This window comes from Myripristis murdjan, chromosome 9 (assembly GCF_902150065.1).
Source record: "Myripristis murdjan chromosome 9, fMyrMur1.1, whole genome shotgun sequence".
In the NCBI taxonomy this organism is placed as follows: domain Eukaryota; kingdom Metazoa; phylum Chordata; class Actinopteri; order Holocentriformes; family Holocentridae; genus Myripristis; species Myripristis murdjan.
Window position 1 is genome coordinate 29,354,962 of NC_043988.1, and position 24,006 is coordinate 29,378,967.

At 42.2% G+C, this 24,006-nt stretch overlaps 1 protein-coding gene across 1 annotated transcript; it reads right to left on the bottom strand.

Annotated features, from left to right (window-relative positions):
* Positions 1-845: 845 nt before the first annotated feature.
* Positions 846-23,468, bottom strand: castor1 (cytosolic arginine sensor for mTORC1 subunit 1). Its single transcript, XM_030060585.1, has 9 exons — positions 23,098-23,468; positions 16,571-16,641; positions 13,819-14,012; positions 12,949-13,084; positions 11,893-12,016; positions 10,505-10,621; positions 9,848-9,930; positions 8,990-9,084; positions 846-2,022 (listed from the first exon to the last, which is right to left on the bottom strand). Exons 1-9 carry the CDS (start codon positions 23,208-23,210, stop codon positions 1,951-1,953), a joined length of 1,005 nt encoding a protein of 334 aa, XP_029916445.1. The 5' UTR covers positions 23,211-23,468; the 3' UTR covers positions 846-1,950.
* Positions 23,469-24,006: the final 538 nt, after the last annotated feature.

Below are 24,006 nucleotides of genomic sequence, written 5' to 3' on the forward strand. Positions count from 1 at the left end.
ACTTACATGAATAAGCCAAACCATAAGAGTGTCTGCAAACATTAACAAACAACAACAATAAAAAAAGACTCATTTCAAAATAAGTTCATTTCAATACTCTTTATTGAATGAAGCAGCTTAATCTTACAAACGTTTACAGAATACTTTTGTTTTACTTCAAATTGTACAAAATGTTATTGTACCAAAGAAAACATATCTAAATGATATTAGCTAAAGTCTCATGAGGTTACTGTGCAAATAACAAAAAATAAGACGTAGTGTTGTTGACCTGGGGATAACACTAGGGTTAAGAAATGCTGACCTTTTTTTTTTTTTTTTTTTGAAAAAATGTCATCATTACCATTCTGACCAGAGTTACTGCCCTGTATTTTCAAAACAAAAAGAATGAAGCCTGTTTTCGCCAAAATAAAAGCCTCCATTTTCTTTTGCATGAGTTTACAAATCGACATTGTCACCAACCGGTTGAGATAAGCTCATGAATTCTCACTACTGACCTTTGACACGAAAGGGTCATTCAGAGACATGGCATTACAATATAAAACATTACTGGAAGACTTAGTTCTGTGTGTGTGTGTGTGTGTGTGTGTGTGTGTGTGTGTGTGGGCTTCAAAATCTCAGGTTCTGTGTTAGAAACAAAGAGGAAATAGTGTATTGTACATGTACACTACATAAGGCCTGTTTCCACCGCAGGAACTTCGGGGTAATTTTACGGGGCCGTGGCCCTTGTTGCATGTCTCCACCGCCGGAACTACCCCGAAGGAGAGAGTTCCTGAACTTTTACAGGGGCTAAAAAACAGGAACAGGAACCTTCCTCCTACTCGGCCCTCTCAGTGGAGACACGGCAGGTGAGCGGGCTGAGCGAGAGGACGTTCCTGTAGCAGCTCCTGCCCCCCAAATACTACCAGGAACATTTTGGTGGAAACAGGCCTATTCAGTTAGATCCATAAGTATTTGGACAGTGACACAATTATTCATGATTTTGCCCTTGTGCACCACCACAGTGGATTTGAAATGGAGTAATCAAGGTCTGCAGTTCATTCCAAGTGTCTGCATTCGCATTTGTTAACTGTTTATCAGAACCAAAAATGAAATAACAAGGGAAAGTGACCAGTTACTTTTGAGCCTCTGAAAATGGGGTGACAATGTGTAAAACGATTAATGCCATATTTTTGTTCAACCCCTTAAATCAAAGGTGAAAGCGATCTGCGTTTCAAATCCACTGTGGTGGTGCGCAAGGGCAAAATTATGAATATTTCATTTCATTTCATTGTTATTTATTCCGTTCATGAAAATGCACAGTAATGAAATTAGTACAAAAAAAAAAATCACATCACATATTTCAGATTGATGCGTTTCATGATTAGAAAGGAGCAGAGAGAAGAATATAATTCTTATTTTTGTCTGCCCCTTACTTGAACACAAGAAATCCTAGATGGGCCGTCGTCTCCAGTTACTTACCCTTTGCTCATCATTGACTGCACCCTTGATTACAACAACTTAAAGCAAAATAACCCATTAAGTAAAAATGTACAATCTCAAAACAAATGAAGATGAACACTGTCCCAATACTTATGGACCTAGCTGTATGTCTGCAGTTGTGCTTGCAAATTTGAATGTGCTTGTTTATGTGTGTGTGTCTGTGTGTGTAACTTTTCGGCTCTGATTGTGCATTTTGGATGTGCATGTGTGAGTTGGTGGGCCTCAGAGAGAGTCAGTGCATTCCGCCTTAGATAGGTAAGAGAGGAGGCCGCACACAGACGTACGTGCACACCGTAGAGAAGCGCTTCCGGTGGTCATGGCAACAAGTTCAAAGTAGTTAATACTGCTGGCAATGCAGTGCTTAGTCTAGGCACAGAGTTACCTTTCCTGCTGGCTGGCCACCCCAGGCTACTAAAAGGAAAGGAGGACACTTTGAGCCGGGAACATCCAGCTCTGAGAGGATTTCAAAATTCAAGTGGGCGCCGATTCCTTCCTCTGATGCTTGAGCATGTCTGTCACACTCACTATGTCCTCCTCGGGGACCTGGAAAAAAACAAGCAGAGGAGAAAAGGGAGAGTATCACTATACGAAAAACGCAGGCACTGCTTTGTGGGCGAATCAGTAACAAGATGAATGTGGACTGGCGGTGCACCAGGTTATGGCCTCTCAAACGGATTTTCATCTTTATTTGTAGCGTCCCATTTCGGCAAATCAGGAGGAGCCTGAGTTCACTTCACAAAACAGAATCTGTGCACTGTTGGGTTCAAACCAATTGCAACAGAAGCCTTTTTTTTAAATACATAAAAGGTGACTGGATCAACCATCTGTCTCACATTAGCTAACTTGTCCAATGAGGGTGCAGAGGCTAAACAAACAGCAGCAACTGTTATGGCAAAAGTGAGTGATTCTCTGCGTTTTCGTACGGAAACGCCATCACCGATGTTCTGTTTCTGTCACTGAATTCACCGTCATCATCACCTACGTCAAGGTTTGTCTAAGGCGAGGCCCGCAGTCTCACACTATGAAAACCCCCGACCTAAACCATGCGCACAGTTCCTCAAACGATGTTGATTGGTCCAGTCGTGAAGGAGCTTCCAGTGATGCTGTGCATGGAGGGTGGCGGATGTTTTCGTGAGTCAAACGAAAGTGATTTTGTGAGATCAACCGGCTTTGTGGGATAAACAGTTTTGATTGAGCATAATGGGAAATTACAGTTAACGGTAACTGCTTTTGATTAATAATTACGTTAGGCCTAATAGCTGACTTTTCCACAAGCTACATACAAAATCGTTCTGTTGCACTGTTGGTGTATTTACATTAAAAAGCTAGAACTTGTATTCTGAGTCGGTTTAATTTTTTTTTCACAATCAAAATCAAAGTGTGGCCTAAAAACCGACGTACAAACCGAACCATGAAAAAACCTGAATCGTTACACCCTTACACATCAGTGTCATTTTACAAACACCTAAATACAAAGGCAAATGCATTGTCCAGCCAAGGTTCATTTAAACTGGATCAGTAATATCTGAAGTGTCCCATCTTTACTCCTACGTGCTCATTAGGTCAACAACAGGAATTTGTAAGTATTGTGCAATTGTCTGTACCAGGTGGAGGAGTCAGGGCCTTTAAACGTTTGAAAATCAGATATTTATAATTTCCTGTAATTTATAACTATTGCATCTCCATCAGCATAATGATTTTAAATGCTAAAACAGTGTTTTGCATGCATCGTCCCTCTGAGTTTCTCCAAAATAAGACCAGTGGTACCAAGATGGCGCTAATCAACCTCACTTGGAGATATTTACACTTTTGTGCCAATCACTAATCAATGCTACAGACACAAAATGCACTAGAAAAGGTGTTCGTGTAGAAATCAACCCATCTATCAGTCTCTAAATCGCAAAAAAGGGCTGCCAGGAAGTGCAGCCTAACAGTGTCTCGCCCCCCTTCTTCCTTATTACGCAGACTGGCCATTTACTGACATCACTTTCTGGCTTCTTATGATCATGAATGAGTGACGAATCAAATATTTTGTGCACTCACTTTTTCTTCACATCACCATCGGTACCAGCCACAAGGCAGACATTTAGGTGTAGGGGGTGTGAAGTTTACTGACGTCACATCAAATGATTTCTCAGCAATGACATCCATCACACTTTCCAAATTTCAAACAGTGATCTGCTGCTGCCTGTAAATAGTTTGCCAGTGCAGCGTTAAGTCTCATGTCTGGTCTTGCACTTTGTAAATTAGTCTGGTAACTGCTGTGCGCCTTTGTGTGCAAGCAAACTGTGAAAACATACCTGCTACCACACCAAAATATGCAAGATATTACAAACAAAAGTGATACTCATTTCAAAATATAGAAATGTCCCTGTTCCAAATAAACCTCCTCCCAGTAACTACGGACGAAATGACACCCTGCGTCCCACATGTAGTGAATTCCTGTAGACTTTGATGAAATAGATCTGAGTAATTCACTGGAATATGAGACAGTCAGTGGCCTCCCATCATGCTTTTTTTTTTTTTTTTGGAAAAAAAGGTTACGTTCTATTAAACATTACTGCTTTATTTGATAGCGATGGTAGAGAGACAGGAGAGGCAAGGCAGAGAGAGGGAGTGACATGCAAGCAATGGGTCCAGACCGGATTCGAACCCCGGGCCGCTGCAGGAAGGACTTGGCCTTGATACGTGGAACGCGCTCTACCAAGTGACCTACTGTGGCGCCCAACCTCCATTTTTAACCCCCATATGTTTAGTGAAGCGGCTTTCTGCTCTCTTGCTGATATGCCAATAAAAATGTTTTAACATATCAAAATGAAAGGACTTTCAGTGATACAAGATTACACCTTAAAGATCAAATCAAACTTTTTGATGCCACAACGGACTCAGACACTCGGTTATCCACAAGCCAATTCCAGCAACTGCAGAATGATGAGTCAAAAAAATTTGGAGCCGTGCATTGAGCCGTGCATTGATGGACTTCTCCCCACACTGAGCAGACTGGTACGATTCATACTCATATTGTGACAGTCTAATTATTTCAAAAGGTCTTCCTGCCCTGCCCACATAGAGACAAGACCACGGCCTACTTAGAAACTCTTGAGGTTTCAGTGGGTAAAAAAAGGACATAACTACATAACAGAGGAGGCCACTCTGACCACACATCCTCTGTTTAAGGAAATTTCGTTTTAACAGCATCATGGCTATTATTAGGGCTGCCTGTTGCAAAAACTGCCACGCCATTAATATTGTAATATAGTGAGAGCAGAATAACAAGGCTGGGGAAAGTTTTCATTCAGGAGGATAAAAAAAAAAACAAAAAACAAAAGGGTATAAAAACAACTGTCCAAATTCATCTGTAATGTTGACAAAAAAAAAAATCACTTGATAATACATTAATTCACTACTGCTCAATGTTCAATAACTAGGCGCATCAAAATGCCTGAAGGTTATGGTAATGCTTTGCAATATAATGAGGTGGAGAGGGAGAGCATAAAGACACACAATCTCTTATCTAATATCTAATCTTTCAGCAGATCTCTCAAAGTCAGGCAAGAGGTCACTCATGTCGCTGCTGATCAACAGAGTGTGAGATTCCGGTTTTGTAAAATTTTGGGGACACTTTTGGTGCCAACTGGTCACAGCTGTGGCATTTCCACATTGCATTTGTTAATCAAACCGTTTTCAACACTGTGACGTCTTTGCCATCGGATTTCCTGTTGAAGTTTGTGTGTGTGTGTGTGTGTGTTAGAAAACACACACATACACCAACAACAGATGAAAGTGTAAAATGAATCAATTCCTGTGCACCAAATCATTTTTCCCAAGAAGGAGCTTGACATCAGGTGTTTAGAATATCAGAGCTTTAAGATGAATCATATAATGTATCTAAGCTAAAAAAAAAAAAAAAAAGTATTTCTCCATTTTTCCACTGATGATTGCTTAACCATCATCTAGGTAGTGAGTTTACTTTGTGCAATCTCAAACAGTCTGTATCAGTAGCAAAATGATCATGGGAACATTGTGATAACCAAGACATGGCAATCAGGAAGTCTTGATCAGTCACAGATCCAGAATCTGTGACTGATTTCATAAGAGATGACCTCCCACTTGTACACCGATAAATTTCACTCAGGCTTCGGAGAGGAAATGAGAAACCAATGTCATGATGGTGGCTACACAGCTACACAGGAACTGATCAGAGTCAGCATTATTTGTAGTAATATTTTTTAATATGCATCCTGCTGGAACGTTGTTAACATGCATGTACCAAGAGTGTGAAATGTTCTCCTCGCTTTCCAGTGAAAATGATCGCGGCATGAGGCGTTCAAAACTGCACCTGGTTAACTTGAATGTGCACGGTGGAAAGAGCAAAAACTCAGGCAGTGCCATTTTTATTGATTATGAAGTTAGTTTTACTCCCATAGCAGATTATAGATGTTTTGCTCGCTCATACATGACCAATGTAACAATATCCAATGAAGTTGTGTACATGGTCCACCACAGTCAGATTTTTACTTAAGTTAAAGTACTGGAGTACTTGCTTTAAAAAATACTTAAGTATTCAGAAGTACATTTTCTTGTTAATATCAATGCATTTCCAGAAGTGTGCGAGGATGAGGCCGAGGACGCTAACAGATTTGCTCAGCTCAGTGGTTCTGGCCATTAATATGAATATGAACATGAACATGAAATCTACTGCCGATAACATGGTTGACAAACGTCGGGTAATATTTAGTGAGCTGCGAGTTACACCTCACTTCGACACGCTTTCTTAGGTTTGATGGAAGATTCTTGTATGCCGATATCGTGTTGGTGTGTAGTGTTGACGTTCAACATTTTAAACAATAAAAATCGCTTTTCTCTCAAATCTCAAAATGTTCAGACATGGACCTCAAGTGTAGCCATGGGTGCTCTGGTGGTTGAGGATCCTTCTCAGAAGAAGGAAAGCTTTTTATTTTCATCATGGCCATCATGACTGACCGCTAGTGGAGGCCGAGTCTGGTTGGCGAGCAGGAGAGCGCCCCCCTGTGGCAGCTGGTAGGAGCTAATGCCAAGAGACAGTGAGGCCATCCACATTTTATTGGGAAAAAAAAATTGAAATGTAGTGGAGTAAAAGTCAAAAGTTAAAAAAAAAAAGCCTCAAATAAAGTACAGCTGCTAGAATAATACAGTGCTCAAGTAAATGCACTTTGTTACTGTCCACCACTGATGATACACAAGAGGAAATACCTGTAAATATTAAAAATTAAGGACAGAGAGCACCACTGGCAAGAATGTATGTTTGTATGTACGGCTGATGACACTCCTTGGAATTGGATTAGGTTTATAACCCCTTAATCAGTTACTGTTTCATGGCGCTTCGAAATTACAACATTAGGAAAACACACTGATTTGACAATATAACAATAGCCCTCATCAAAGTGTGGGTAACAAATGTGTTCGGCAGCTCCTTCATGCCCATAGCTGACCTTAATTAAGGCTGAAGGTAATGTAAGCCATTCATCCTGTGGCCCATTACTTACACGTAGCTGTCTTTGTTTAGATAGAGAGAGAGAGAGAGTGAGAGTGAGATAGAGAGACAGGCGTTACACAACTTGGAGAAGTCCCAACAACACTATAATCTGCTCGTCCAGACAGCTAATGTTACTGCCTCCTGGTAACAAGCATGTAGGTGAAAGCTGGAAGACGCACCGCACAATCAACTTCATTCTCTTATTTGTCCCTTCATTAGTCATCCACTTTCAGCAAACAGACTGCTTGTGGAGCGGCAAACACAGCATGCCTTTGGATAAAAATTCTCTCAGTTTCAACTTTTGTGCCACCTTTTTTCCCCACGTCGCATGCCTGATGTGCACTGCGGGCTCTCCCAGCATGCACTGCTCAGTGAATTGATCACTTTGAGAAAATGAATGTAAGAGGAAGCGATCACTTGGCAGATTGCATTTGGCACGTCTTGGCCCGTAATTCGGACTGATGTCATGTCTCTCCCTGGTCTGGTTGACGCCAACTGCGTGGGACAGCGAGGGGCCGTCCCTGCACGGTCTGGACAGGCGCCACTGATTTGGCTCTAGTAGCAGTATTAGTATTAACAGTATTTCTAAGCATTACTTTTTATTGGTTCCCTCATTTGAATTTGCAGTGGTCTTTACCTGTCAATCAAGTGAACGCCCTGCACTTTTAGCAGGCAAAGTCTGAGGTACAGAATTTGAATGCATAGAACAGTCTATTCTATTCAATGAAATTATCCCAACACGGTCGTGGTGGTAGCCATTTTTATGTGTACTACTGTATCCATTCAGGTTCTGCAGCTTGACGACTGACCCAGAAGAGGTAAAAAATGTTTTTCAAAAAGATTTGCAGAATGACATTCTGAGTTACACACGTGGAAATCCTGCTGGGATCATATGTATTTATATATATTTTCAAATATGTTGCTCAGATAAGCTCAAATACTTTTACTGGTTAAAAAAAGTATTATTACTGTTATTATCAATCCTTTTTTCCCCACCAGAAGTCTGTTGAGATATAATATCTATTTTACAATAGGGACCTGGTGTCAGCAGCAGCTTGACAATTATATGCTCAACCTCATTCATTTTGAGTGCTGAGGTCTTAATATTTTTTTTTTCTGAGGTGATGACAGAAGTGGCGGGAGGATGCATCATCACACCTCCTTCCAGTTTCTGGTTTTACACCTGAGACTCCAGGTGAATCCAGCTAACTAGCTGGTGGAGTAGAAATCTAACAGTGTGCCGCATGGAGAAACCGCTGCACTGCTCTCACACACCCTGAAGAAACAACTCGGAGGGAGCGGCTGCCGCTTTTCACAAAGTCATCCTTACAGTGGGGTTTGGCCGTCAGATATGATAGAGGCCTCATATTTTACGGATGATCTTGTCACATCAAGAAAGCACAGACAGTGAAGTCATTCGGTTTAAAACTGCCGTATCACCACAAATATGTTACAGGGTTTTCCCTCAGGATGTGAAGCATTGATGCTCGGATGAAGACTGATTCACAGAGCTAAATTCTGAATGTGACGGCTAATATTTTAACTAACAAATAAATAAATCCATAAAAAAATCAAGTATGTTAAGGATCATCCATTAAATTTCAAAACATTTTTGATATTCTGTCTTAGTATTTTAGTGAATTATGCTACACAGGAAATTTTTTTTATATGACATATGGTTGGTTTACTTCATCTGTCTACAGTTGACTCCCAAACCGAGAAACTGCAAGTTTTAGTCATCCATGCTTTGTCAATACTACTTTTTTTTGTAACTCATGATGATATTTATAATATCCTGCAAGGTTTACGTATTTTTAGCAAATTTCTCATTGGCTTGAATTGTCTGTGGATGCTTTTGCTCCATGACTGCAATTTCAACAATGACATTTCAGATCTTTCAACTTAGTCTGCATCGTTTCAGTGTCATCCTATTCCAATGATGGTCAACAGTGACCCCTGATGGCCAGGATGAGGAAGTGCAGATGTTACACTCACCAGTGCATGGTCAAAGCTGAAGGTGCTTATGTAATAGGCCGAGATGTCGCTGTCAGCGAGGGGTTGAGATATCTGGGCAACAATACCGCACTCATCTGGACAAAACAAAGGGGCAGCCGAAGAGAAATGATGGTAAAATTACAGTGCACTTTACAGATTACAGTATCACAATCATGAACACGATATCAACAGGTGTCAGAAAAGCAAAATTTAGACCACTATTAAGGAAAGGAAAAGCAATTTCATACTGATCACAGCTGACAAGGGTTCTAAAAACTTTAACAAAGCAGTGTTAGAAAAGAAAACTACATATACAGAAAACTTTTTTCTTTTTTTTTAAATTGGTGAAGTAGGTAGTTGTTTTTTTTCTTTTGTATTATGACTGTATTAATTGTAATTTGCCCTCAGGACTAAGTCAGGAGGTGTCATCCTGTTTGTTTGGATTAGGGTTGGGTTAAGTTGTGCACTTGTGGGCCTGTAAAGCCCTCTGTCACCATAAACACTGATTTTGGGCTCTAAATAAACTTAGACTACTTAAATCATACATTAAACATGCCTGGGGTATTGTATTAAGCCTGTTCCGTATTTGTCTACAAGTCAGTATTGCTATTTTTAAATTCATAATGCTATGAAAATGAAACCAAAATTAACTACAAAAATAAACCTCAGTGGTGGAAAAGTAGGGCCTCTAAAGCTGCATTCAAGATATTTTCACACATTTCATTTGAGATTTTTAACACCTTTTTAAAAAAAAGGACCCACAGATACCCTGGCGTTAGATAAACACACATACAGATAAATGCATACATTTAAGAAGATGAGCTTTAGAGGATCTATTCAGTCTAAAGGCAGGCTTACCAAAGCCCAGAGGCTGTCCCCCAATGCGCACCATCCTCCACAGCTCCCCAGAGGAGCTGGTGAAGAGAAGATCAGCAGGGAATCTAGAGCACAGAGACGAAGCACTGATTTCCACCAAGCAAGCAAGTGTACACGTGAGAGTGCATTTCAAAGGTGGATGGGAAAACAATGAAAGCATAACCCTCATTAATGTCCCCGATGTCAGGGGTTGTCGTCACCTGGCACCAAAGATCAGCCAACAGCAGACAGAGATTTCGGTTGTTGTTGTCAGACTTTGCACAGATGTGTATTTGTGATTTTGTTCCTCCTACTGCCTAGATATCCCACTAGCAATACCAAAAACATGTTCAGGTTCACTGAGTTGCCGTCCGTGCCAGTGCATTGCAGTGATTACAATGGCTGAACACACAACACTACTGAAAGGTGCTACACACACTTTTCAGGTGCCTGTTTTTCTTGGCGGATTACTATTTAGATATTATCTGTGCACAGATAATTATCCACTGGACTTGTAGCCGCTGTCGCTGCAGATTTGTGACAGCTGCAACGAGTCTAGAGTGTCAATCTCCTTCTAAGATTAACATGTTTCATAAATGTGTTAGATGAGAGTGGAGGCATTTTCAATAAATTGCCAGACGACTGGCTTAGATGCCTTACTGTCTCTGAGCCTCGGTGTCCATCACCAACGAGATGTAACCGTCGATGAGGGAGAAGGAGAAGAACTTGATACAGTCCAGGTCCTGGCTGGGGGTCGACTGCGCGCCCTCCTTAGGACTGACACGGGGCAAAGGAGGAAACACAAGAGACTGTTTGTTGAGAGCCAGGACAAAAAACCCACAGAGAGAAGTTTTGTTGTTGTTCAAAGTGGATAAAAGCATGATTAAATTAGTTGTTTGATGAACTTTGTGCGGCATAAGATATTTTATTTTGGCCACTGAAAGAGACCAGAGTTCACCGTTTCAAGGCTAATCTAGTAAAGCATATGTAGAAAGTAAGTAAATAAATAGCAGTAAGTATATACTAGTAAGTAAGTATAGTATATATATCAAATATGTGCAGGAATCATACTGGCCATCAAAGTAAATGTGACATTTTTGAGGATTCTGTTTGAAAGTGGTGGATGAACTGAACATAATCTCTTTAAATGGCCTCATATGGCCTTACAGGCTTTCATTTTTGTGGTGCGGTTGCAGCATTTTTATTTTTTCCCCAATCCAACTAATTAAATCCACACATAACCCACCATGAAACAGCCTGTTTTCACTGCCGACTGTCAACACCACCAGATCGTCATCAGATGTTTCACCAGTACCAATTCACTTATTTATGTGTGTCAACAAGGCTATTTGCCATGTTTAATGACACGGAAAATGAGCAAAATGAACCATGCGAGTGTTTGACAAACAACGAAACAACTGGGTCAGATGCAGCAACAGTCTCTTAAAATTTGCTTGATATTTTTGTTAAGGAAAAAATAAATGAACTGATAAATAAAAGTAGTCAACTGCAGATTCACCAAACCTCCTTAACCATCCAGATCTGCTCCTACGTTGATTTGCTGGGTGATGAATTCTACCTGTTTGTGAACCAGAGACCTGTGTCTGAGTGTTTATCTGAGCATAATGTAACATCCCATAAACACTATATACTCAAACTCAAAATATACAGTTTTCTCAGTTTTCGTCTACCTGTTTTAATGTACTGAACAGAGAAAACGGGTGAGCGCAGTGTCTTTATTTCACGCTGAACATAGCTTTTCATCAACAAAGGTTCATTTTTGTTTCGTTTTCATCCTGTGTCCTGTGACGAATACTTTTAGTCATAGTCGTAGTCAACAAAATTAACACGGATAAGAAAACATGGGTGAATCCCAGACAACAATGGGTACTAACAACATAACAACAAATTGTGTATACAAACAAAAATCAAAAATAATGATTAATTTGTTCATACTGCTCCTATGAGCCAGTGGGTCTTTTTTCGACTTGTGCTGACACCTTGTGTTGGAGGCAGGTACTACAGACAGTGAAGACGCAGAAGCTCACCTGCTGGAGTAGAAGAGGACGTCGATCAGGGTGGTGGCAATAGACGGCAGCGTATCCGGGTCCAGAGACATCACACAGAACTGGTTCTGTGGGATCAGCACCGGGTGAACCGTGGGCTGGATTGCTGGAAGCAACAAGGACAATGTTGGTTTGGGGTGGGTGTTAAATTTTTTTATTGAATTTCAGGCATTTCTAGATTCTTTTTTCCACTTTAAGATAGCACTTCTCATTCTTCTTCTGCAACCATTCTGCCTCTCTGTCATGCTTGCAGACTTTTCCTGTGATTTTAAAACTTTTTTGTGACGCTTGCTAATAAAATGAAGAAAATCTGAGTTGCATATAAGTTACTGGTAAAGCCACAACAGGTCAGTTTAATTTGCTGAGCAGGATTTGATCCATAGTACCCTGCCACCCTGCAAAAACAACATCAAACCTTGCTTCCTGAGAGATAATGATGAAAAATTAAACTGTTTATATTATTTTGTAGCAGAACAAAATGTGCAAGAAGTTAAAGAGCAGACAAACATTTCTGACTCAGTGGACTATCGTACAGAATGTCCTGTACCCCGGGATGATGTAAACGAGCTTCCCGCAAAGGACACAGTAATTCAATTCAATTCAATTCAATTCAACTCAATTCAATCATCCCTTTGTGTTGTGCCGCCCAGTATGTTCCCGGCCTGTGTGCGCTGTTTCCGGCTAACATGCATTATAAAATGTTTGTTTAAGCTTGCAAACATCGGCCTTGCTGAGCGCACCTGGTGTTCTTGGCCAGCAGGCTCCTCTTGTCATAAACACACAATTTCTTTTTTTTTTTTTTTGGGAGACTATGCCAGACAACGCTGATCAACACCAGAAAATAAAAACACAGCTGCATGGTCCTGTCACATCAGGCCCTAAAATGTGCTATTTGTTTCAGGATTTAGTTCCCAAGAGACGACCTGACTGTCTACAAAACCTCAAGGTGGAGATGAAGGATTTTCACATTTTCTGAGGTGAGTTCGATCGATGCCGGAGACGTGAACGAGTTCATGAGGGCAAAACTTTGATATGTACCTTCTTTGCCGTTCTTCTGCAGGCCGTTGTGAACGTCCTGACAGTGCACGGGGACAGACTCTCCTCCCACCTCTCTGTAGATGTTAAACTCCTCCTCCAGAGTGCTGATGACTACAGACAGGTCTTTCTCTCTCACCTGCACAAACAGAATATAAATATTGATGGGACGGACTTACGAAAGACATACACGCAAAGTTTACAATCAACATACTTGCAATCAAGATCAGTGTATATTTTTGAATACTGCTTCAAGCCACAACAACACTGACTCGTTTGTTCAAGGATACAAAAGGGGACAATCATATATTTGGCCTCACCCTACTTGTCAACTATTGATATTTCTGCTGACAGATTGTCTGTCCATTTCTGTCCACTTAACACTTTTACTTGTCATCCATCAACTAACTTTTAGTACCTTTAGCTCTGCTGGGAATTAATTCCTCACTTGTTAAAATGGTGAGTAGACAAAATCCTTGGGGCTTCTTTTCCCGCAGTAGGTCAAAGGCGTCTTTGCATGATTAAGCTCATGACGGTATCTGTGAGTAAATCTATACTGATATTATATCATTATTTGAGGCATGATATTTAGAGGCACATAATAAAACAGCTAGATGAGTTTAAGTTAAAAAACTGCATCTTTTTACTGTAATGCAGCCTTTAAAACCAAGAAAACACAACACATATACCATTTCACTGTATAACCTCTAATATCCCAGACAATAGTGATGCTCATATCATGATATCAATATAATATTGATACATGGCCTAGTCATAGGATGCAGAAATGAGAATTTGAAAACAAGGCTCCTGAAATCTCCAACTTATGAAATCAGTGAAAATCTGCAAGTGAACTGGAACAAACAAACCCACCAGGATGAAGTCCGTCTGGTAGGTGGAGAGCATGAAGACGGACACATGCTGCTGGGCCAACGGGGCGATGACCGACTTGGCGATCTTGGTGACGCCCACGGCCTGGGAGCTGCTGGAGGCGTTGCCGTTGGAGACGACGTTGAGGGGAAGCCAGACGGAGCTCTCCACCTGGAGGTGCTCTGACGGCTGGAGCTCTGGGAGGGGATTTGAGCGGTGGTCAGTGAAGCCATGGGCACGTACGCAGTATGCATGAACTCAGTGTGCTGGATTCAACCGTTGTACTGGCATTAGAGACAAAGAAGCTGCCTGACTTTACTTTCCTGTTGCAAAGGAGCTCATTTTGCACGTGCAAAACTCTCCATGTTTTGTTACCGATATGCAGGAAGTAGTGCAGGAATATCTTATGAGCTTATGCGACCGATGTACCAACAAACCGATGGAAGATTTAGGTGTGTAAAGGTCTGAAAGTCTGAGGCAGCTTTACATGTTGTACACACACTGCTTCCTGTTGTTGGCAGTTTGCTATTCAACTCCGTGTAACGTACCCTCCCTTCCTCTAGCCCCCCTCAACCCCCCTCTCTTCCTTCAGTGTCACCAGCATGGGGTCCTGAAATGCCCCCGCTATTTATACTGTACAGCTCCATAAGCATAAATTATGACCAAGATGGTCCTACACCAAAACACCCATGACCGTAAAGTGTGAAACGATATCCACGCATGAATGTGCACAAACACAATCCTACTGGGGGGGCCAAGCGGTTGAAAAGGTCAAAGTTCAACCAGGGGCATCCCTCAGACTCGGCTGTATCACCTCACACAGGATGGGCAGTAAAAACACAAGTGTTGACCCAGCTGGGGATGTTGCTGAGCCAAAATGGAGGGGCAGGATATTTCACTCTCGTTTTCGAAACAGGACCAGGGCAGAAACTGGCAGCTACCTGGGAAGTAGGTGCCTGACCAGGAAGGAAGCGAGAATTTCGAAGACAGGAATATGAGGGTGATGACCTAGGCAGATGTGCAGCACAAGCTTTTTTTTGTCGAAATAACAAGTCTAAATGATAATATGCAGCCCCTGTTTTCCCAAATACATTGCTAGCTTCCTCACTGTTGGAGTGCAAAAACTTTTACCTTTGAGTAGGACATTTTTTCCTTGCATTTCTGAGGCACAATACCATTTAAAATCCTACAAAAATGTAAGAGCACGTACAAAACTTTTTGGATAAAGAGAAAAAAAAAAATCCATGAGATCTTCTGAGCTACCATCCAGCTAACTATAAACACACACTGTCAAATAGCATCCACTCCCTGCTGTGAAACATCTTTTTTCGCCTTTTTTTTTTTATGCTCTCTTCCCCTTGAAAGAGTCACTGTTCTGGTTGGCATAATTTGTCAGAGGCAGCCCCTTGTGGCTTCTCTACACCAGCTTTCACCTCTTAAAATAGACACACAGATAGGAGGAGAAAGGAGATGGAGAGAGAGAAAAAACAGAGCACCCGGAGGCAACGTATGACTTTAACAACTACATTTACGTGGAAAGACTAGATGTAAATGGCTGAATGAGGAGCGGAGAGGACAATAAAAAAAAAAAGCACACAGGAAGTTGCACTGTTGACTCTTTTGCCTAAAGATGGGAAACAGAGGGTGTGCTCCGACTGCAAAATATTAAAAAGTTGATTGATCACTGACAAGGAGTTTTCCTTGAGCATTCAAAAAGTGTTTTGTGTGATGTTGCACTATACCCACTTGTGGTTTTCCCTCTTTAAAAAATTTAAAAAACTATCATGCTACTGTTTTTAATTGTTCAGTGAGCAATACAGCAACCACATCTTTCAGAATCACAAACGAGTCCTTTCAAACATCCCCACTGCCTATTTTACATTTCACATGCATCAGCTTTAACTGAGACAACAGAGGCTACTTGTTTTTCTTTGAAGCTGCACCAGGCAGCTTTGCACGTCGGTGGTGGCACCGAATGGAAGCAAGAGGTTAACGGTTTGAGTTTTGCAGGCTTCAAAACACACAAATCTTGTGACGTGACAGCAGTAAACTGCGCACAGACAGCACGCTCGTGTTTACCAACCCAGTGTGCCAAAGGATACCAGAGCGGGAAATGATCTAACGCTGGTAAGGCCTTCTCCCTGTGACCAGACAGCTTGTTTGCTGCTGTGTGACAGACTCTCAGGCGCTCTAAATGAGGCAATCCACGGCATCTCGTTTAGGGAGGATGAGATGCTCTGCTCTACTGCGGCCTCACTTTGTGGTTTAGACAAACAGGTGTGTTCTTACATAGCAAATCGCCCACAGCAGCTTGACTTTCCACAGGAGGGTTTTGTTTCAAACTACATAGTATCTCTACCATCAAAAAAAAAGATAGCTCCTCTCCCATATGGACTTACTTTGTTCAGGTTAAGCAAATTAGAGACATTTGCTAAAAAAAAAAAAAAATCCTTTTGTGGGCAGAATTATCAGTGTTTTTCAAATATTGTCGACTATATTACAGGTAGCCAAGTTTTCCAAAATGGACATTTAGGCATGAAACCCTTGCTGTGTATACACGATACCTAGTGAGTTTAGTGAGGGGGAGGAAACAAGAAGGAAGCAATATAAGAGCAGTAAAACAAGAGTGCTTTGATGGCAGTCATGAGTGGGAGGAGGGATCCCTGTCTGGTTGATGTGATGAATGGTGTATAGGTGTGTGTGTATCTGTGTGTGTGTATGTGTGACAGAGAGTGTGTGCATTAGGGGGTTTTACCTTTGAATCCTTCCTCATCAAGGACAACTGTGTAGTTCTCGGGCGTCTCGGTCAGACTGAAAAACTTGCATCTGAGGCAGGAGAAAAGGGACAGATGAGGAGAGGGATGGGGAACAGAGTTATTCATTTTACAACCAACAAAAGGAGGTTCAGATTTTCATACGAGTCACCGGGAATCTGGCTGAATAGAGCTCTCTGAAATGCACACAGCGTTCAGGGCTGACTGGCTCATTAGCGCAAATCCGAGTCAAGCCCAGCGCTGTGCTTTTGTCTACCACAAATGAACAGTAACCCATCAAACTGGGGCGCTGCTTCAGCTGCTGACTGTCGTATTGAAAGAAAAAGGCCCGGCGACAGCGCTCCTGATGCGATGATGTGGGAGTGTGTGAGGTCTTTCAGGCACTGGATGGTGTGTGAACGTGTGTACTGAAGCCGGGCATCACCATGGACCTTCAAGTACATCATGATACAAGGGTCATAGTTTGATTTGTATCACAACGCAATACTGAGTACACTGAAAATGTGTAAATACAGCTTAAAATCTAAACCACTGCATAATGCTTGGGTAAAAATATCAAAAGAAGAAAATATTTCATATGATGAATTGGGTCACAAACTGATGCAAAACAATTTAGGTCAAACTTCCCTTTCCGAGTTATTAACACAAATTTGGCACATGCACTTACCACAGTACACTAATGTGCAGATGTCATAACATCATATGAACATGTGTACTCATACATATTGATGCAAGGATCAAGAGAATTGTTATGGTATTGTGAAAAATATCACACTGATCTGCTTTATCATATATGCTTTATTTTTTGCACAACTATAGTACACATTAACTTATATTTAAAGTCCTCCTCCACTCAAAAATGTGTTTTTCTTATGTTTATGTCCCCTACAGCGTCTGACCCTGGCTGTAAAAATGTCAAATTGTCTCAGCATCACAGTCACCAAGGCATTTGTTCTCTAACTTTTTTAAATAATAACTGAGTTACCCACATATTCATGATTGTTGAACATTACTTACTTGATTACTTCTCTGCTAATATTCTATTATTTAAAAAAGAACCACTTCTGTATATTTAAAAAGACCTCATGCTCAATATCCCAGAACTTTATGCCAACCACACAAAACCAAGCTGACAAGTGACTGTGCTTCGCCTCTTTTGTCTCTGCCGTTGCACCATTATTAAGCACTGTGCTTTTAAAGAGTGCTGCTTGGACTGGCCACAGCATTCAACTCGACTGAATGTTGCTGCCTTTGTGAAACAGTGGAAGTGGGTGGGAGGCGACCAAGGGTGAAAACAAAGCAAACTTAAAAAGGCTACGGGCTCAATGGGGAACTGTACATATCAAACGCAAACTTTTACTGGATCAAATGAGCTCCTGAGGCCAACATGTTCGTGGTTTAAATCAACTTTCTGAATATTAAAAATTCACTTTGTCTTCCTTTATGAGAGTGTTTACGGTAATGTCATAGTGTAATGCAATAGTGATGACAACTGGAGCGCCGAATAGAGATGTCAGGTGTGTGTCGCTGTGACAGACAGGCGACAGGAAGTGATTCATGTGTAATCCAGGAGTCTGATCAGCTCTATAGACAGTAGCCTCTTGTTCCCTTTGACACTCATGGCTCCAAACCATAAGCACCAGCTGGCTTGTCTCATTATAGCCGCTGAGTCTTCAGGGTTTCACTTTGAGCTCCTTTCTAGACCTTGTCTGTGTCATATAGTGTGACGTGTTGTCCTGAGACAAGGAGATGTACTTTTGGTTGAGAGTTCATTATATGGTCAATAAGCATTAGGTTTACAACATTTTTTTGGTTTACCAATACATAGGGCCTGCATCTGTCACCTTCTTATTTTGCATTTGGAAAATTCTCTTTATTCATTTTGTTTGGTCAGTTTGGTGCCGTGATGCATCGCCCTGTGATCTGTGTGACAACTCAGACAGGGACCCGAGACAACCCAGAGCACCACAACAAAAAACTCAAAAGCTTTCCTCCACTGTGGTTATAAACTGTGGTCTCATATGGACCATTTGTGTTGTCGTCACTTTATACCAAAAGGATACCACAGGGACAAGAGAGGCAAAAGATGTAACAGTGGTGGATCTCTGCACGGAGCACTAGCCTCACACACTGCCGTTTTAGAAACAGTGTGTACTTGGTTTGAAAGTTTCACCTTGTCACTTCCTCACCACTGGAATTTCATTGGGACAAATGGTGCAAAAGTACATAGTCTCCATTCCAGTGATAACAAGGGTATTTTTTTCCAATGCATAGAGCAAATCTTTCCTGTTCCCTTGGATATATAGTACAACATGACCTATGTTAGAGGCTTAAAGCATCCTTCAGCCACAAGAAAGCCTCTGACCTGCAAAAGCCTCATTGATTTACTTGATGTTTTTTGTTAGAGCGAGGCTGTGGGCTATTTCAACACAGGTAACCCCTTGTTGTTTTATGTCAACGCATAAAAAGACAGCACTTCCCATTCCTGTTCTCCTAAAAATGTCTCTCTGGAGCTACAGTTCCTCCTCCTCTGCTTATCAGTCAGCTGAGGCTATTACAGTAGAGTCCAGGGTGAGACCGCCCAACGCCTGACTCAGCAAAAACTAATCCGTGCCATGAGATGAGACAATCACTCCGCAGAGAGAGAAAGAGAGAGAGAATACTGTAACACTACCGGTTGTGCTAGCAAGCTCAGCGGCCCATTGTGTTGTGACACCACCCGCATTTCTTGCTGACCTCTCACCTTCCCCAGCTCGCTGTTTCCTGCTGGTAACGTACGCCAGCAATCCCCTGCCAGTGACAATCATCAGGTGCCGCATGTGATGCACTGTGGGGGCGTTTCAAGAAGATGCACCATCAGAGAGTGCAAGAATTTCCTTAGGCTAAACAACACATAACTAGTGCAAAGAAGGCAAAGCCCTGCAGCACAAAGGGCTTTGATTGCACGTATATTCAAGAAACTTTTGCTCGTCTGGTCTCTCGTCTGAAGTGCGCTGAGAATAGTCAGACGCTGAACCTAAGATGCAACCCATTTTTAGGATAGTGACAAGCAGATTCAAAAATTCATGTCATGTTATTCCGTTGTGATTTTGTTTCTGTTTCTACAGTGCGGTGGCACTGGCACAGACACCGGTGATAACTGGTGGTAATGAGTGTGTAAAAAAGAAAAAAAAAAGTTCCTCTTGTTGCAGCGAGACGGGGCAACATATGAAAGAGAGACAGCGAGAGGGAAGTAATGAAAAAGACAATGCAGCAACAGGTAGTGAGGGAGCAGCCAGACACAGAAGATGGAGACTTTGAAAGCCAAGCACACAAGACGCTGGACTTTGATCCGGCCACACAAAAGCAAAGTGTGGCGGTGGAGGAGCGGGAGGGGTTGCAACTGATGCTCCAGCTGAGGAAATGCGATAAGAAGGCGGCGAGCTGATGTTGTTACAAGTGCGCGAAGCCCCAAGCCATACTGCAGCACCATCTTCAGCGGGTGACCAAAGAGTCCGCCACCTTCACAGCTTGCTGCAGCCCGACCTATAGCGTGGTGGCCAACTTGCGCGTTCTCACGGGCTCCTCTTTTTTTGGAACAATGGGGAAAGTTTACCCTGTAACTCCCTCGCTTGTTATTAGAGGGGCCAGCCTTGTGTAAACAGGGGAGTGAGCGAGCGCCCCAACCTTGACAGGCCACTGAAGCAGACAAGTGGAAAACTCCCCGCTGGGTTTTTGGCTCAGTTGAGGCATTGTTGCAAACTGTGCTCTCGTTAGCAAGCCGCCACAGAGGACAGCAGGAAGACTGTATGGAGCCTGCAAGCCTGAGGCCGATATATCAGGCCGATGCTGACTTTTTAGTGGCTATCAGGTATCACCCATTCATGCAGTCCGCTGCCAAGAGGATGGAAGCTGCTCCCTGACAACACATAAAAGCAAGCTATAAACCCTGCAATGAAACTGTACTGTCTCTGTCATTTTATTTATTCATTTAATTGGTCAATAATGTTTAATGTTTGCAGTAATTCCAGATTTCCCTGTGAATAGGTGCTGTGGGTCACACTGCAAGAATACAAATCTGGAGGAAACATTGACTCTTTTCTGGCATGAAAATAAGAAATCCAAAGTAGCGCTCACCACAGCATGCCTAACTTTAAACCTTGACCTTAAAGTAATCCTAAACTCGAGTCCTACCCCCTTAATAGTCCTTTAAAAAAAAAAAAAAAGTGAGAGTGAGGTGCTGCAAAACTGTCCTCAATTTCAAAGATTTACTTAATTTTTTTCGCCCTTTGGGGACATCTGGTTCCAATACAAAAAGACACACAGGTGGCGTTCACAGACGTGACTGCAGCAGACTGTGGTTTGAACACAGAGATGCTGCATGCTGTGCATCATCAGAGAAGGGGGGTTATTTTGATTCAAGACAAAAGGGGTTCCTCCAGCTACTTTCATCCTCTGCACCGTAAGATCGGCCATCGAGGACTTACAGTGTAGATTGTTGCTTTGATTTCACAATGCTGGAGAAATGCCTACCTTCTGAAATTTTCTGGGATGGGCCTTGTCTCTAGAAGCACTGTGCCATGCAATTTCCTCCTTAAAATTCTGGTCAGGATTGACTGCTTTCAAATCACTTTGTGCTCATTCTCGGGGAGCTGTAGCCTATAATGAATAGCAGGGGCCTGAAAGAGGGAGATGGCTAAACCCAATCGAGGCTATTAGGCTTGTTGTGCTCCACGACTGCTCTGAGCTGCCATGAATGCAATCTCCACCACCAGCCCTCCCCATCTCGAACAGTTTGACAAAAAACAGGAAAAACAACACGAAGGCAAAACACAACCATACCCGAGGATGATGACATAACTCAAAGCTCACACACAAACACACACACACACACACACACACACACACACACACACACACACACACACACACACACACACACACACACACACAGACCGACACATAAAAAAACAAGCCTGCTAATGTGAGGAAGTGCAGCTAGAGCTCAAGTGCAACTTGCAAGGTATGTGTGGTGCACACTGGCCTCAGCCTACCGTTGTTTCACACCCTGCAGACCTGACGGAGCCCTTTCCAATGAACCTGACCAAAAATCAAGATGCAGATTTTCATCACTTAGGCCGATTAGTCATTAGTCTTTCTGAAAGTGTTGGCCCATACCTTAAACGGAAAAAAACAGGAAATACATAAAATATTGACTCACTGCTAGTCAGAATACATTCACACATTATTCATGGCGACATGTTACTTCATCAAGGTAGTGCAAGTCATCATTGCACAATGTGTCTGGTATGGACATGTCCAAATTTATTGCTACATATATTAAAACAAATGAGCGCTGGCAGGAGAGGCTAGGTGTGAACGAATGTGGGAGATTTAGTAGAAGACAATGTGGCTCATCTTGTCATGAGGCTGGCCAATGTTTTGTAGTATTTTAAACTATTTTTGCCCATTTTCAAGTGACAATTAAGGAGCAATAGGTGTATTCTGAGGTCATGAGTAACTTGTACAGGCCTGCACTAGACACGATCCCTGATAAATCATCATCAAGTTTGTTGTAGGATACAGGACTTGTAAGATGTTTATGGTAGGCAAATGCTTGAAGATGATATCTGGGCTTAAGATGTCACAGAGTGGAGTGCAAACGAGATCATAGGAAGAAAATCTGCCATATTTGCTACAAGTTATTTCTTAGGCTAGGGATCCCTCAGCTGAAGTTTAGGCTGCAGGAGCATACACCAGTTGAAAATGCTAAATCAGGCCATTGTACAAGTCGCAGAGCCACTCTCTGGCCTTCATGCTAGCACTGCAATCACACAGGGCAGCTTGAAGACAGATGTTGAGCCTTTCTTGCAGCTATGCATATGTGGGGCAGCCAGAGTAATAAACAATGATATAACAATGGGAGGATATCCAGGGATTAACTAAAAACTGCCACCGCTGCCAACACAAGACCCGGACAGCTTGCAAACTGGATGTAGCCCCTGTGTTGCTGTGCATGATAATACAGGGCAAGTGTCAAATGCTAAATTAAAAAGTAAGTGGAGGGACATATTGCATGGTCTTTTTTTTCTGCACAGGGCATGAATGCTGCTCCACTTAATCTATATAGGACAATATACCCTACCTGTGCATGCTGTGTGTCAGCTGGTTTGTGGAGGCAGTTTGTCAAAAATAAAAAATAAAATAAAATAAAATAAAAAATGTAGGTTATAATTATCAAAGATTATATCCACTGTAACACTGCTGAGCCTTGTGTATTTTGGCTCACAGGCTATCTGGAGGACTGTAATTGGAATGAAACAGTGTGAATCTTTACAGTTTCATGCGCTGCAGGTTAACAGGAGGGTTTACTCAGGCAGCGCAGGGCACACACACACAAACACACAAACACAAGCAGACGGCTTGGCCACCCATTGAATGAGGAGGCGCTATCTCATATATCCGTACTGGATTACCAGGCTGATTCACACCGAAACAACAATCCTGAAGAGCCCGATCGGCGCCTTACCGTGTTCTGTTGCGGAGAAAAATCAATTTAATCAGCGGGTGTGTGAAATTCACCAGCCCGTTCTTGGATATACTGGTGACCCGTAGCCTGTGGTCCAATATGTGCAAGTCCATATTCTCGGTTGCAAGCGGGACAGCCTCCTCAGTGTGTGCATGCGTCGCAGAGAAGCCTTCCCAAGTGATATCGGTGGTAACTTTTCATTACCGACCACAAAAACAGCCGGATCGACCGTGCGGGTTTCGCATCAGCGTTACGGAGGAAAAACACCCAACGCAATCCGACCCCGGCCCCACGCAACTACTGTATATTCAAATAAAAGAGACCGAGGCAGAGACGACACGCCTCCTCCTCTTAAAGCTACAGGTTACAGGATATTAAATGGCATGCACATGTAGACCCGCCTCCACCAGGAAGATACGGCGTGCGTCCGGCGTGCTGCTAGAATAAACACAGCTTCCGGCTTAGTAGAAATAAAGGTGCGGTAAATCAATAATCACATTACAGCAAAGTCATAATGACTAAGGACATGGTATCATAGTCAATAACACGCCCTGATTAAAGTGCTCTTTTGAATAATAGTCTGAACTGCAAATAGTGCATAATTTTGTATAGATAATCTGAATTTTGATATTGCACTGCACCTCACAGAGATCATTTGTTAAGCAGTGTACCGTGTCCACCTCTGGGACTTATTTTAACTCTGGATTTTTTTTCTTTTCGGTTAATGAAGCTTGGATTATTTTCAGTAGATGCCACACTTTATTTTGCCTGTGAGCCACAGAGCAGCAAATGTGAAGGCGTTCATGAACTGGACGTAAACTGAGTTGAATAGTTGAATTCAAACAGGCCGACATGACTGCCATACATGGTAATAAAGAGGGAAATAATTAAACTTCATCCTTTATATAT

Bases quoted from the DNA above. Each gene is read 5' to 3' on its own strand.
- castor1 (XM_030060585.1), bottom strand. From the start codon at position 23,210: ATGGACTTGCACATATTGGACCACAGGCTACGGGTCACCAGTATATCC. The intron at 13,085-13,818 runs GTGGGTTTGTTT...CTGTTTGTGCAG, and splicing joins ACCAGACGGACTTCATCCTG to GTGAGAGAGAAAGACCTGTC. The intron at 10,622-11,892 runs GTGAGCTTCTGC...GCCCCGTGTCAG, and splicing joins GTCCTCTTCTACTCCAGCAG to TCCTAAGGAGGGCGCGCAGT.